This window comes from Cibotium barometz, chromosome 30 (assembly GCF_041138505.1).
Source record: "Cibotium barometz isolate CiBa-2024 chromosome 30, ASM4113850v1, whole genome shotgun sequence".
In the NCBI taxonomy this organism is placed as follows: Eukaryota; Viridiplantae; Streptophyta; class Polypodiopsida; order Cyatheales; family Cibotiaceae; genus Cibotium; species Cibotium barometz.
The window spans coordinates 18,600,282-18,615,713 of NC_141075.1; the positions used below are offsets into that span (position 1 = coordinate 18,600,282).

A 15,432-nucleotide genomic window follows, 5' to 3' on the forward strand; every position below is an offset into this window, starting at 1 on the left:
AAGGTTAGTGGTTTATTGGAAATTCCTAAACGGGGTGAGGAGTGGGGTTTTTTGTGAATAATTACCTTTTTATATTTCTATGAGCTTCTTTTTTTTGGGTTTTTTGCTCACTTTGTTTATGGAAATCAATGGTCTTTGTTCCTCCAGAAGGAAGAAGAAAAGCTAGTTAGTGAATGAAAAGGTTAGTGGTTTATTTGGAAATTCCTACGGGATGAGGGGCTGGGGTTTTTTGTCAATGATTGCATTTTTATATTTTTGTGAGCTTCTTTTTTTTTTGGGTTTTTTGCTCACTTTGTTCTTGGCAATCATAAGCAAGGTTATATGTGATTTATGTTAGTGGAGACGTTAAGAGATGTTAATATTGGGGAAGAAGAGAGGGAAGGATTCAGAGGAATGTAGACATTATCATGAGAATGAGATGGTGATTCTCAGTTCCTCATTTGATTCATTGAAGAGAGCGACTTCATCATTCGAAGAAATTGGCCTTCGATGATATCTCTTTATGTGGCAGGATTCTTGTCAAATGTTGTTGAGTAGGACCTATTCCCACATACTTCTTCCTATGTGCTTTTTATGTTTTTATGTATATTTAAGTGCTCTTATGAAGCATATATACATGAAGTAAAGAAGTGAGTCATATAGACTCTTATTGAACTGCTATGTGTTGAAGTTGCCACTTGTTGGCGAGGATTGAATTACATCGACTTGCAAGGCTAATATAGATATCTTCACTAAGGATTGGAGATCTTTTATTTGTGAAGATGGTAGCGTCATTTTGAGAGGTTTGTAATTTGAAGGAAAATTCCATGTGATGAGTTGTACCATCGACCAGGCTTTCGCCCACCATGGCCCTCCCATCCAGAGATGTATCTGGATGTTGTCGATAGTGAGGCTTTGGTGCAAATATTATCTAGTGCATGAGTATGGATATGTACTCATGGAGCAGTTGCTACATTAACATAGCCAAAAGAATAGTAAGCGATAAGCTTAACAAAATATAATGGCTATTGAAGATCCTTGGGAGTTGCTTGTGATATTCTACCCCTTCTAGGTAGACCATATGTGGAACTCCCTTGTGTTTGTGTTTTGTTTTGTTTTTTGTTTTTTTTTGTTACCACCTTGCGAGCAACAGGTTCTTGTGGCTACTTTCCTTTTTAAGAGAATAGGTTCTTATGTCTCCCGTGTAGCTTCTGCACTTATGCGTCACATCCAGAGGAGTGAAAATAGCATTGTGAGTTTGTCTTTGATGCAGTCATAAGTTTCCATCGTAGACGTGGGAATTGAATCTTGAATTTGTGGCTCAATTGTTGTCAAGGTGGTAGGTGAGGCTTTTGGTTGGTTACCATTGGGATTGATTGAACACACAAGCTCTTGTGTAGGTACTGAATGCATGAGAGTGGTTGAGAGAGTTGCTCGGTGTTGCTTGGGTTTCCATTCTTGTCGAACTTTAGGTGAAGCTGTTGGGGTTAAAGTTTGTGGTGAGGCTGCCTTCACTGTGTTCGATTTTGTTAACCATATGATGGGATTACCATCATAGTATCCTTGTTGAAGCATGTGCACAGGCACCCATCTTTGATGAACATTATAATTTGCTAGATGATGCTTTTGGTGGTGAGGTTTCCTTATTTGTGCAAGCTTAGGAAAATTTGTGTGATGCGCTTGGAAATCCAAGCATTGATATTTCCTTGGTAGTACCCTTGTGCTTGCAGTACTCTTTTTGGTACCCACACTTGTTGACTTGGTGAAGTTCTTTGAGGAAATCATATAGGCTTTTGTGGACGGTTTTGTGGAGCGTTTTTGCCTTTTATTGGCCTTTGAGTGCTACATTGAGGAAGAGGCTTTGATTGCCGAGGTACCTAAATTTGATTGGCATCTTCATAGAAGCCTTGAGTGACAAGTAACTGCTTCTCCACCCACATTTTGATACCATTAAGATACCTTGATTTGTGTTGTCCTGGTGGAGTTTTCTTTTTAGTGAAAGTGGAAGGTTTTGAGACCTCCTTTACATTGGTTAGCGCTGAGGCTCTATAGGTTTAAGACTCATGGGTATTCTTGATAATGATGATGAGGCTAGAGTCTCTTGTGGAGTGGCTATCGAGATGATGAGGCTTTCGAGCATGCGGTTGTCTCCTTTGGTGAGGTTTGTCGATGAAGAGGCATATGCTCCGGGATTTTCCTTTGAGTTCCTTGTTAGAGAAAGATGGGTGCGCTATGGAAACTTCTTCAGGAATAACTATTGATTGCGAGATTTTGGCATCGAACTTCTTTGGTGAGGATGGGGTTGAAGGAGTAGATACTTTATCAGAGTCTGTCATTGATAAAGATGGTAGGTCATTGTGTAGAGAAGTTTTCGTGGAAGAGTCTTGTAACTTTTTGCATTCGGTATCATAGAAATCCATTAAGCTTGGATCCTCTTCCTTGTAATATGGTACTGTCAACTTTGTGCCGTTGACCATCATGATGACCCTATCGCTGGCAAAGCACAGTGGTGCTTGGGTAGTAATAGTCCATTTACGGCCCAAAATCAAATCTTCTTCCAACACATACTCAACCACAAAAAACTTGCAAGTAAGGGGGTTAGTTTCAATACACGTTGTATGTTCAAAGTATCCCAAACATGGCATGTTCAAGTCTTGTGTAAAGGAAATTCTCTCAAGATGAGCTGTGAGTGTTGGTTGACCTAACAAATCGCATAACTCGAGGGTCATGAGATTGTGTTCTCGTGTTGGATAAAGCCGTGCTTGAGTTGTTGGTGAGTTTATTGGAAAGTTCCAATCTAACCAGAATCCTAGGAATCTTTTCAGTAAGATATGTTGGAAGTTCAGCTCCTCCAAGGTCTCTTCCTCCTGTAATAGCAATTGTACAATGCCTTCAAGAGTACTCAAGGTGACTGTTTGCATGGATTCATCAATTGAATACAACGAGTCATGTATCCAAGTTCCACCAACAAGGAAAACATCATACTCAAGGGAATCTAGAGTAACATGGAATGTAAATTTCATATCTCCACCGATTGTTTGAGTAGCATAGCTAAAGTAACCCGAAATTTTAATGTTTTGTCCATTGGCTCCTCTGGCAAGACCATTGTCTGTAGGGATGAGTTTAGGTTGTCCCAACAATGACACCCAAGTGTCTATTGTCATGATGTTATGACTAGCTCGAGGGCTAATCAATGCGTGTTTACGCTTAACATCATTGCATGTAGGGAAATCTAACCATACCATGATATAATCTTCAAGAGAAACCATGGAATTTTTAATTTTTGTTTCAGCTTCAGATCCCGTTTCGGTTTCATATTCCCATTCACTTTCGTCCTCTTTTTGGCTCTCAGCTTTTTCAAGAGTACCCAATGTGTACATTGGCACACTTGGTCCTCTGACAATTCTAAATGAAGTATGTTTGGAAACTTGTGAATCTCCATAGTCTTGTTCTATGGAGCTCTTTATGTCTTGGAATAACTCATGTTAAGCCCTTAAAGGTGTAAGTGTTGATGTTATGCTGGCTTCATTATTAGGAGAGAAGAGAAATCCTCTAAATGAGGTTTTGAGAGACTTCTTTAATTTCATAAGGGATTCATAAAATTCCTCACGTGCTTTCTCAACCTCATAATTTGTTCAATCTGTCTCTAATGACTCTTTTGTAGAGAGTATGTCTTGCTCTTGAAAGGGGAAGCGGTACTCCTCTAGGTTTTGTATTTTGGTTGTTTTTTTAGGATTGACATTATGAGGCTTAATCACAGCCAGTGATCCTGTAAGACACTCAACCATGCCAAGCATGCTCTCCTAAGCTTGCTTTTTGCATTTTGCATATGTCATATGATCATGATTTTCAATTTGGGTGGTTGGACGAGTTCTAGTTTCTTAACTGGTCTATGAGGTGCACTGAATGAAGAGTTAGAACTTGTTTTATCCTCACACTTAGTGACGTACTAGAACTTTTTTTATTTTTTGACTTTCTTTGGATCGTCTGTTTTTCATTATGTTTTTCCATGCGATGAGATCGAATTCTCATGCTTTTGAGGTGGATGCTTCTGCATCATGTGTAGCTTTTGGCTCTTTTGGATTTATGTCCTCCATAGGCTCCTTTTCCCTGTTCTCTTTTTCAACCTTATTGTCGATAGTTTGTTATCCCTTATTTCTTTTGGGTTTAAAAGGTTTTGTTTTCTCTCTTGGTTTCTGCTTTAAAGCATGTTCTTCTATCCATGTCAAGGTATTGTCTTCTGTGTTCTTTTTGGAAGAGCTAGATGTCGGCTTTTCGATGCACTAGAGCACCTTTATCGGATTCACGGTTTAGGAGATACGAGCCTCCAAACAGGGGTGTTCTTTTTGGCCGACGGACCCCCACGTCGTGAACTAGAAGGGCGCAGTTCACATCGTGAAGCAAACTTCACGGATTTTATCAAATTTGATTTTTTACGACTGTTTGACGTTGTGAAATGCTTAGGATTTCACATCGTGAACCAGACTTCACGGAAAAATTAATTTTTTCTTTTTTTACGCCGTGAGATATTTAGTGTTTCATGCCATGAATTGGACTTCATGGATTTTTTTTTAAACTTTTTCACGTCTTGAGATATTTAGTGTTTCACGCCATGAAATGCTTAGTGTTTCACGTCGTGAACCGGACTTCATGGAGTTTTTTATTTATTTTAAGTCTAGTGAAAAATACGAATTTACTTGTTTGGAGGGGGTACTTTTTTAATTTAAAATTAAGGAGACATGGGCATTTTCCAAAAAAGGTAAGTGGGAATCAAGAAAGTCAACATTTTATGACACCCCTTACACCCTTCATAAATGATTCCCAAAATGGACAATTAGTTGTTAATCATATTTTTAGATAACTCATTGAATGCTCATTAATGAGTTAGCCTTAATGAGTTATGTAAAAATATGATTAAGAACTAATCAAAGATTAATTATTTCACTAATCTTTCTTTCTTTTACACTAGTCAAGAGCTCTTATTAACCACTAATCTCTAATTTATTCACACAATTGAGCACATCATTGGATAGAGGAAGGGAATACTAAGCTATGTGTATCACCAAATATGTAAATTAATCCAAAATAAGAGATTAATTAGACTCTTAATTTTAGTCTCTTCTTTTAATAAAATTAAGCAAAGAGAGTTAAATTTCTTCAATTGATGAAGAAATTGATGTAATTAGGTGTTTTGATGCATCTAGATGCTCTCAAAATACTCAAAAACACTAATTTCAACTACTCACGATCAATGTAAACCCCAAATAACACATTTTATAATTTTTTTGTCTCTTGAAGTGGATTAATTACTCTTAATGATAAAAAACCACTCCATTAAGAGAAATTGGTTAAATTCAAGGATTTTTGATGGTTTTGAGAAATTTTTTGAAAGATTAAGCTATTCCTAATGCTTGCTAACACTCTAATGCAAATATTTTTTGCAAAAAACACACAAATTAAGCTAAAATTAATGATTTTATTTCTATGTTTAATACTTAAGAGAGCTAACATTCACTAAAAATTACATTCTATTGTATTGTTTGATGCAATGGATGCAAACTAAGCCTAATACACTCTATGTGCAAGCCCTAAGAACATGAAAAATCACATTAATAATAAGCCTAATACACTCTATGTGCAAGCCTAATACACTCTATGTGCAAGCCCTAAGAACATGAAAAACCACATTAATAATAACAACAAAAATAACAAATTAAGCAAAAAGCATTCTTTTCAAAATAAAAAAGAGAGCTATTTTACATAAAATCACACACAAATCACCATCAAATCTACATCTCCTTCATGGAAAACTATTAATTAAGGTAATGGGCAATGGGTGATGCGTAGATTAGAGAAAAAACATTGGAAAAAGCCAAGGTATGGCTCCTTGACAGGTGACGCCAGAAATGTTATGGCTCACCCTAACCCTCTGTTGAAACACACCCAATAAGAGAATACCTAGTGAACCGCAACTGTTCGTGAGGATCTTTCCAATGGCTGAGCTCGTAACCCTTGAGGTCTCTAAGCTCTATAACTCCTTGAGAAGCAATTCCACCATGCCTCCCACGAGCATTGTCACACCACCCCGTTGCACTACAGATACTCGTCACTTCTCTCACCTCACTTCACTCACACACTCACTAGCATGCATTAGGAAGAGATTAGTAAGAAGATTAGCAAGAGCAAGACTCAATTGCACAATGGAAGAGTATGTTGTATTATGAGAGAAATTCACTTATATTCATGGCCATAAGTGTTCACACACTTAAACTATGGTCGACCGGGCACTTTACACTCATAAGAGGCCTAATCCTATTACAATGACTACTCTCATAATATATCCATGAAGCACATCACTTGGAACTTCATCCTACATGCTACCAAATGCTCTTGAAGCAAAAATTGCTATAAATACTCTATCACACCACTACGGGCGCCCATCCAAATTGTAGATTTGGATACCATTGTTTCATATCTTGAAGGTATTAACCATTTTGTGTATCTACCTTAACTCCTTGATGTAAGATAATGGTGGTAGCTCTTGTTAACCCTAGGAATGGGTTAAACCATGATGATAGATTGGACAAGAGATTATGACAGCAAGAGATCAATTTGAGGTTATTGTTTCTAACTTAGGTCTAGTGATACCTCATGGATCAATAAGCTCCTACAATGGCCCTTTCGTCTTCTATAGAGGTTGAAAGGCAATATGCCATGCTTCATGGTTGAAGCAACTAGTTGAGAACTTTGGGAGACATGAGTGCTACTTAGTAGTCCAAGTGAGCGTGGAACACCAAGTTCTTCATAATTGCCATGCAACTTTGATTGTTACACAACAACTCTGGCTGATCTTGGATGGAGAGGTTGAACTGGTCTAGCAATGAAGAACTATGTAGTTATGTTCACAAAGGCTCTCAGCAGAGATCTACTATAGAGTAGTAGCATCTTCAGTGATACAATATACATATAAAGTAGTTCACCAATAGGTGGACATTGAGTGAAAATCAATGCTCCACCTTTGTCATTTTATCATTATTCTGTGGGTAATGAGTTGGTAATGCTCTGTTTCACAAGAATTCCTCATTTATAAATGAATTAAAATTAATCAATGCTTTCAAATATTAAAAAAACATACTATCTCATTCACAATTACATAAATCAAATATGAAAGAGAATAAGGATTATTTTCTTTCAAGAAACCTGGTGCCTTATTATTCGAGAAGACTCAAATAAGTTTACAGAAGGGTCACTGGTACTCCAAACGAGGCTTGATCAACTGGAAAATTAGCATTCATGGTGCCAAGAGTCGAGCATGTGCAGAGAAAGATGGAGGTACAAGCCATGATGAGTTGCTGCACATATATAGAGATATAGAGAGAGTAAGAGGGAGATAGAGATAGAGATGCGATAGCAAATATGAGAGAGAGAGAGAGAGAGAGAGAGAGAGAGAGAGAGAATGAGAGATTGCACAACTCAAATGATGCTCTTTGTATAGAACCACCCCAGTGCATGCCTTTATAGGCATCAAGTTGCCTTATCTTTTTACCAAAACCAAATAAGGGCTAGTCACAACCATAGATGGTGTTAACACCAACTACCTTCAAAATACCCAACACAGACCATCCCCCAACTCATACTAGCACTCGTACTCGTTTCTCCGTAGAGACTCTTCTAACTCCATCGAGGATTTATCACACTCGTGACTCCCTAAAGACTCTTTCAACCTCCCTAGAGGCAATTACAATCTCCATAGAGAATCAATCTTACCTCCGTAGAGGTCTCACACTCTCACTCTCACTCGTGTGTCTTGAGAGACTCAAATATTGTAATTCCAGATATTTTAGCCTCTATAGTGACTTAAATCAAGATCTCCCCTTGTCAAAGGTTCAATCATAATAATGAGAAAAACAATATAATCAAGAAAAATATTTGTATCGATCTTGATCTCCGTCTTCGTCTTTATTTAAGTCTCATTCGCACTCGTATCGCAAGGGAGAATTAATGTTGATCTGAATCTCAATCTAGATCTTAATCACCTATAACTCATGAAGAATAGATATAATCTCTCCTTCTCTCAGACTCGCTCATGATCTATCTCTTTCTCTCTCATAAATCTATCCAAACTTAAACTTAAGTATCACATTTCTAATCACAAAATTAAGTATCACGTTTCCGTTTCAATAGTTGTTTAAAAAAAAGGATAGACATATGTGCACCTTTTCAACCATTGTCTACCCTTTTGGCTACTCTTCTTCAATAGTTCTCTGAATGTGTCCACCCTTTCAATCTTTATTCACCCTTTTTATATGGACAAAAGGGCACCAATATTATTTATGCTTGTCTCTACCCTTTTTATCCTCGAACCAGACACAGTTATTATTTCAATCATCGTTGAGGCTGGTGTAGGCCTTATTTCCGTATTGATCACTTATTTGCAATTTTGCTTGCTTTCTGGAAGAAGAACTTGCTTGTTCTCTGTAAGCATACTATGAGTCTGTTTTTGCAAAGGTTTTGTGCGCAGCCATCGCGTAGCTCAGTTAATCACGTTTTTGTGGTGCTAATGATCTTTCCTACATATATGTCGGATTTCAGCATGCAAAGCATACTGGAACGGTACGTAAAGAGTCGCGAAGATTCGGAGGCTCCCGACAATATCAACTCCTCAGATGTGAGTCTGTTTCATGATGCGTAGAATTCTCAATTCTCAGATCTGGCCTGCTGAAAGAGTAGTTTGCAAGCTTCTGGCATGACTCGGAAGAGTACGATTGGATTTGTTTGTAAGTTCAACATGGGGCTTCTAGAACAGTCATGTAGAGTTCAATTAAGTTTTCTTAAAGTTGATCATAACCATCGCGAGTTTAGCGTAAGATAAAAATTGGTGTTGCGGGAATCTGACATTGTGCTGCTATAAGTGCAGAACACGGAGACTGATAGGTTGACTCGATACACTGAGAAATTGAAAACGTTGCAAAGGTATACGTTGTCAACACGAGTAGAAGTATGCTAAATTTTCTCGATTTCTATCAAAGGTATAATAATGGCCTACCCCGCGCAGAAGTCTCATCGGTGATGATCTAGAGCGGCTGACCTTGAAGGACCTCATCCACTTGGAGCAGCAAATTCATGAGAGCCTGGCACGTGTTCGTGCAAAGAAGGCAAGTGCAATGTCCTGCCTGGGCTTGTTTTTCAATTGGCAGCTCACTCTTCTTGGCTGAGAGGTTATGCCGTTCTTCCATTTTATAGGGGGAGCTACTCGTGGAGCGGCTTGAGGAGATTAAAGAAAAGGTACTTAAAAACAGTACTGATTTTGTTGTGTAATCCTCTTTCATTACCCTAGAGAGAGAGAGAGAGATTCATTTTGTTTTTAATGTGCACTGAGAGCGCTAGACTGGCCTATGAGGCCGAAAATATAGCACACCGCCTAGAGCGTCTTCAGAATGAAAATTGAAGTATAGAGCCTGAGTTGAAATGTCACACGGCGACCAAGATCATCCCTTGCCAACATCATCCCTTGTCAACTTCTTCATTGCTAGGGCTGCACTCCTTGGTGTGTGAGGACCTCCCTGTTGTTAGAGGAATAACAAGTTCATATCTTGTTCTGGACACTATATGGTCACCTTTGGGTAGTGAATTTGGTCTCACAAATCTACGGTCTATGAGATGTGGTTCTTGGAGTAACCATGTGGAGGTGAAGGGAAAAGAGGCTAAATCTACATGTGCTACTACTCTAGATGCCTCTAGCTGAAAAATGAAGGCTTTTTGATTGGCACTTTTATAGGTCAGTCTCGCTGTAGTTTTTAATTAAACTAGTGAAGTTTTTTCAAAGCTAAAGTTCTCTTCTTGAAGACTTTGACAAGTGCATGGCAAGTGATGCCACTCAACAATAACTCTTACGTGTGAACTTATTATGCTATCTCTCATATGTAGTAGAGAGATGCTAATGTTAACCTCAAAATGGGGTTAACGTCTCTTCTACTTGATGCAGATTCCATCCTTGGAATCTATTATGCAGGACATGATGTGCTAGATATTCCTTGTAGTTGCTTTTCTTGGTCTGGAGCTCGTCTAGAGCATGCAAAGGGTTCTTTGGAGAAAGTAGAGCATCTTCTAGAAGTTGGTGTCTATCATGCCTTCAAAAGTAGTATGCATGTAGGATGGAAGACAACGGAGCCTGTGGTAATAGTACATTATACCACTGTCTGAAGGCCCTATATTGAGATCAAATTTCATGCCCTCATGGTTGTAACTGTGAACATAGTCATCCTAGATATCCATTAGAAGTGTAAAGAGCTTAAGGTGTAATGACTACTAAAGATCTAGAATGGCTTTCCATGCATTCACACCGTTATGAGAATAAATTAGCATTGCTTGTTGACAGTATCAAACCTACTATGCTCAAAGTGAAGGAAGTTGTAAATGAAATGTAAATCCATAACACACCTTTCATTGAACTCCCTCTCAGTACATCTTCTTTTAATGGGCATGTACAATGGATCAATTGTGAGATTCCTTGGGGATGTTCTGTAGATGTTGGCATATTGCTTTATGGCAAGGAACAAAAATCTCCAAATTAGAAAGTGGTGGTTGGTTGGAACCTAGGCATCAGCCCATGACTCTGCTCAATGCTCTCGCTTCCATCTTTTGTACGCATGTACAATCATTAACGTGACAATGCGTATCTCCAACAGATCTGTTGGAATTAGGGTTGCAGGAAAGCACACAAAGCTTGGAGAAGAAGAAGCAAGAATGCACACAACACACAATGTATTAGATTGTGTCAATGTACAAATGATAAGTTAGCCCTAGAAGGATGGGTGTATATACAAGCCGGGGAAAAAAACCTTCTAAAGAGGGAAAAAGGGCCCCGGCGGTCCTAAGTGTGTTCACACACATCACTGTCTATATATATATATATGGCAACAAATCCTCCTTGGGAGTGATGGTATGAACGAGAGCTGGCACTCATGTATAGGGGAGTGCCATGCCCGAAGTAGATCAGTCCACAAAGGGGAGCAAGCCCAAAGCTTTGCGGAAAGCTTCGAACTTCTCACGAGAAAGCGCCTTTGTGAAAAGATCGGCGAGGTTGTCCTGTGTTGGCACATAGGCCAAGCTGATCTCTCCTGCTGAGAGTCTCTCCCTGACATAGTGATAATGCACCTCAATGTGCTTTGTGCAAGCATGAAAAACTAGGTTTCTCGCAACTGCCAATACGCTCTAACTGTGAGTGAAGATAGAGGTGGCAGACTCCTGTCCAACACCCAAGTCAGCCATTCATGACTAACCTCCATGTTTGTTGGCATCCTCCTTGTAAATCATCATACAAAAATCACCAAGTGTAGATGCATCAAACTCTTTAGACATGTACTCCCACCCTCGATCAGAACGGAGGGTGCCCACAGTACAATTAGATACATTTTTAACCATAAGAAAAAACTGTTTGAAGCACAAAACCACTTCGAACTTTGCCTTCAGTGGATATACCCATGCATGCCTTGAGTAATCATCAATGAAAGTCACGAAGTACAAGTGTTTACCAAATGACGGAGTTTGCATAGGCCCACATACATCACTGTGTACAAGTTGCAATTTGCGAGTGTCCCACACAGAACCATCCTTTGGAAACGTAGAACGCTGCATTTTGCCCAAAATACAGCCTTCACAAACATGTTTCAATGGTGCCTCAAGAGGGGGCAATGAAGCAACCATATCAAATTTCTGCAAACGCAGCAAACTAGCAAAGTTCAGATGACCAAAACGAGCATGCCATAGTTTTGCATCTGAAACTGCCTTTTCATCAGAAACTGCATTTGCTGCATCTTCCACACACTTGTCATAAGAATTGAGCCTATATAGCCCACGAAACAAGGTGCCAGATGCAATAATCGTATCACCAGAAGTCAAATCAAGAATAGTATATCTGTCATCCACAAATTTGACTACAAGTCCAAGTCTAGCAACAAGTGAAGAAACAGACAATAGATTCTTCTTTATCCCTGGCACATACAAAGCATCTGAAAGTGTGAAAGCGCTGCCGTTTGTAGCGGTAAGCATAATTTTACCAACGCCCTTCACTGGGTAAGAAGCATTATTGGCACATGTGACAGTATTTCCATTAGAGACAGCCTCAAGACAAGTGAACATATCATGATACGAGGTAGTGTGCTTTGTAGCACCACTATCAAAATACCATACATTAGAGTCAACAGAAACTGCCAAACATGCATCATGTACAGATGGGTCATACTGGCAATACACGCTAAACGCCCATTCGGTATCTTGCACAACATTTGCAGAATCTGCATTTGTAGAAGCATCCGCTATTGTGGCTGCATTTGACTCTTTCTTCTGTACCTCTTTAGCCTTTAGCTTAGGGCAATTCTTAATGACATGATCATTTGCCTTACAATAGTTGCACCTGGCCTTTTTCTTGCCTTTATCAAGAGCCTTCTCAGACTTATTGTTGCTACTTGTGGAAGGAGAATAAGTTGCAGACCTACTAATAGGAGAAGAAACAGTGGAAGGGGCTGCCTTACCACTTCTTCTTTGCTCTGCTGGCAGTAATAAATGCTTGATCAACTGCACGCTGCCTAGCCCTGTTTTGCCTGGACTGTGCTTCTTGCAAGAGCTTGTTGACTAAAGTATCATACTTAACAGTCTCCACGTGGAAGCAAAACTCTGATATGTCTCAGGTAAAGCATCAAGAACAGTCTGCACAAGAGAATGATCAAGAATAATCTCACCTGCAGAAATCAACTGTTCTTTGAGATCTTTAATCTCAGCAAGAAAAACATTCATGTCATCATCTTCCTGCATAATCTTCAATTCTAGCTCTTTACGCAGGTAAGAGATTTTTGCCTCATTACGACCTGCATACAAACCAGCTAGAATATCCCAAGCTTGTTTTGCTGTTTTAGCTGAACGAATATGTGGGGTGATGTTACGTTTGACAGAAAGTGCAATCAAGGCATGAGCTTACGCATCTTTACCATCCCAACGAGCTTGTTCAGTAGTGGGTAAAACAGCAGCAACAATAGAGCTGCTAGAATCTGCAATATCCTCAATAGATCCTACATCCAAAGAACCTGGACATACATCCATACCCTGCACAATGTTCCACACTCCTTTTGCAACCAAAACATGTTGCATCATGTATGCCCAAAGTGGATAGTTGCTGTCTCCATCCAGTTTGTCTTCAGCAGACAACATGCGAAATACATCATTGTTGTTATCAGCCATGGCCACTAATTGAAACTGATGCAAAAGCTACCTGTAATGAAGCAAAGACTGAATAGAGAACAACTCATGCTATGTAGCACGGTCCACAATAGAATACGTATGCCTGTTTTGCAAAAAACTGCACTGTCGAAATTTCTACACAAAATGACGAAAACACCTGTGCAGAACTTGACATGCAAAAACGGAGCCAGAAACGACCTCAGATGCGATTTGTAGAGTATAGAGACCTGCAAGCGCTCGTGAAAGCTCACCTCCATCGGAGAACGTGAGTCGGAGGGTGCTAGCGGTGTAGCCCTGGGAGCCGATGCCTGCTCTGATACCAATTGTTGGAATTAGGGCTGCAGGAAAGCACACAAAGCTTGGAGAAGAAGAAGCAAAACAACACACAATGTATTAGATTGTGTCAATGTACAAAAGATAAGTTAGCCCTAGAAGGATGGGCGTATATACAAGCCGAGGGAAAAAACCTCCTAAAGAGGGAAAAAGTGCCCCGATGGTCCTAAGTGTATTCACACACATCACTGCCTATATATATATATGGCAACAAGATCAATAAACTTTAGATTTGTGAGTCTTAAACCTTTTGCTATATTATCCCATAATGCTTCTTGTTGCTCCAGATGTCCAAGATCTACCACTTCTGGCCTCCTATCCCCTACCAAGGGATATGGTGAACTGGTTGCTTATGGGGCTACTTTGCTTGAATTTTTGTTGTGGGATCAAAAAACATGATTTGTAAGAGAGCTTGTCACATCAGCAGATGGGATTTAAGCAATGGATTTCCTGTGAGAATAATTTTCTCATAATCTATTGCTGGAAGATCCAAGATTGGTTCTTTGTGATAATCGGTCCGCTCCTCTTGATACTGCTGAGTAGATAGTTTAGCCTCTTGTGGTGAGGTTGATCGTCCAATGGTTCCTTGGGGTCTAGAGCGTTAGAGTTAAAATCAAAAAAAAGAAGAAGGGATGTCACTCTCAATTAATGGAAGTTTAGTGTCCCCTTTCTCAAGCTTTCTCCAGCTTGGGATTCCTGAGAGAAGAGAATTCCGCACCATTGTTGTTTACTCTTTTAGCTGGGCAGATCTCAAAGAAATCCAAATTTTTGGAGAATGGTGTTAGCTTCATGACACCATAGGTTGGCATGATTTTGCAAGCATTACTGATGATGTGGTAACCATGGTGTGATTTATAGCATTGAATGGTGATGTGGCAACAATCACGAGCATGATCTATAGCTATAATTGGATCATGGGCATGTTTGCGCATATTGCATAATCATAGTGAGAATTTGGATACATTAGGTCTCATCAAGGACCATTAGTACCTCGAATGGAAATTTAGCAAGATTGATTTTTGTGATTGCATTTTTTGGGTTTGCCACGATTCTATAGTCACGCAGCAATAGGCTAAGTACTGTGATTGTGTAGACTATAGGATCACGGTTTACCAAGGTGGGATTTTTTAAATCCCGAGGATTAGAGATGGTTGGCCTAGGTCTATTTTTAATGGTTGAGTAATGAAGCATGAGCATTTATGAGAGGAGAAGATATTAGAGGAGACACATTTTGTCTTCCAAAAAATCAACCTGTGTACCATCAGTCTTTGTCGAGATGGAAAAAGGCATACAAATAAAATGCCTCAGATCATATGGAGGGGGAGAGCATTTCTCCAATGAGTTCAGTGATTTCTTTAGAAAGCAAGGAATTAAGAGATAGTTTACATGTAGGTACACTCTGTAGCAAAATGGTATTGCAAAAAGAAATAATAGGAACATTGCAGATGTGACATGTGCCTTGATATATGAAAAGAATACACCATATTATTTTTGGGCAGAAGCAGTAGAAACTATTGTGTACATTATGAATAAGATCCCCAGTATAGCTGTTGATGGTATGATGCCTGACCATAAGTTTATAGACATAAAATTGGATATGTCTCACTTGAAAGTGTTTGGGTGTATTACATATGTGCATTTTCCCAACAAAGTGAGGACAAAGGCAAAGAAATGCACCTTCATTGGTTATGCTTTGGAGTAGAAAGGTTATAGATACTATAACCCTACTACTCATGAGATGCGAGTGAGAATAGATGTCTTTGATGAGATTAGTAGTTGGTATACACCAGTAGTAAAGGCAATAGAAGATGCAAATATAAGAAGTACTCATGTTGCACCACATATAGAGTAGTAACCACAGGTGCACAGTGGACTTGGAGATTT

The 15,432-nt window shown here is 39.3% G+C and overlaps 1 protein-coding gene across 2 annotated transcripts in view; it reads left to right on the forward strand.

Annotated features, from left to right (window-relative positions):
- Positions 1-15,432, forward strand: part of LOC147621233 (MADS-box transcription factor 23-like) — a 73,890-nt gene that overhangs the window by 41,136 nt on the left and 17,322 nt on the right. For both annotated transcript variants that reach the window (XM_086824524.1, XM_086824523.1), the window contains exons 3-6: positions 8,572-8,647; positions 8,897-8,952; positions 9,035-9,134; positions 9,223-9,264. In XM_086824524.1, coding sequence (XP_086680650.1) covers positions 8,572-8,647; positions 8,897-8,952; positions 9,035-9,134; positions 9,223-9,264 — 274 coding nt within the window. The remainder of the gene's footprint in view (positions 1-8,571; positions 8,648-8,896; positions 8,953-9,034; positions 9,135-9,222; positions 9,265-15,432) is intronic.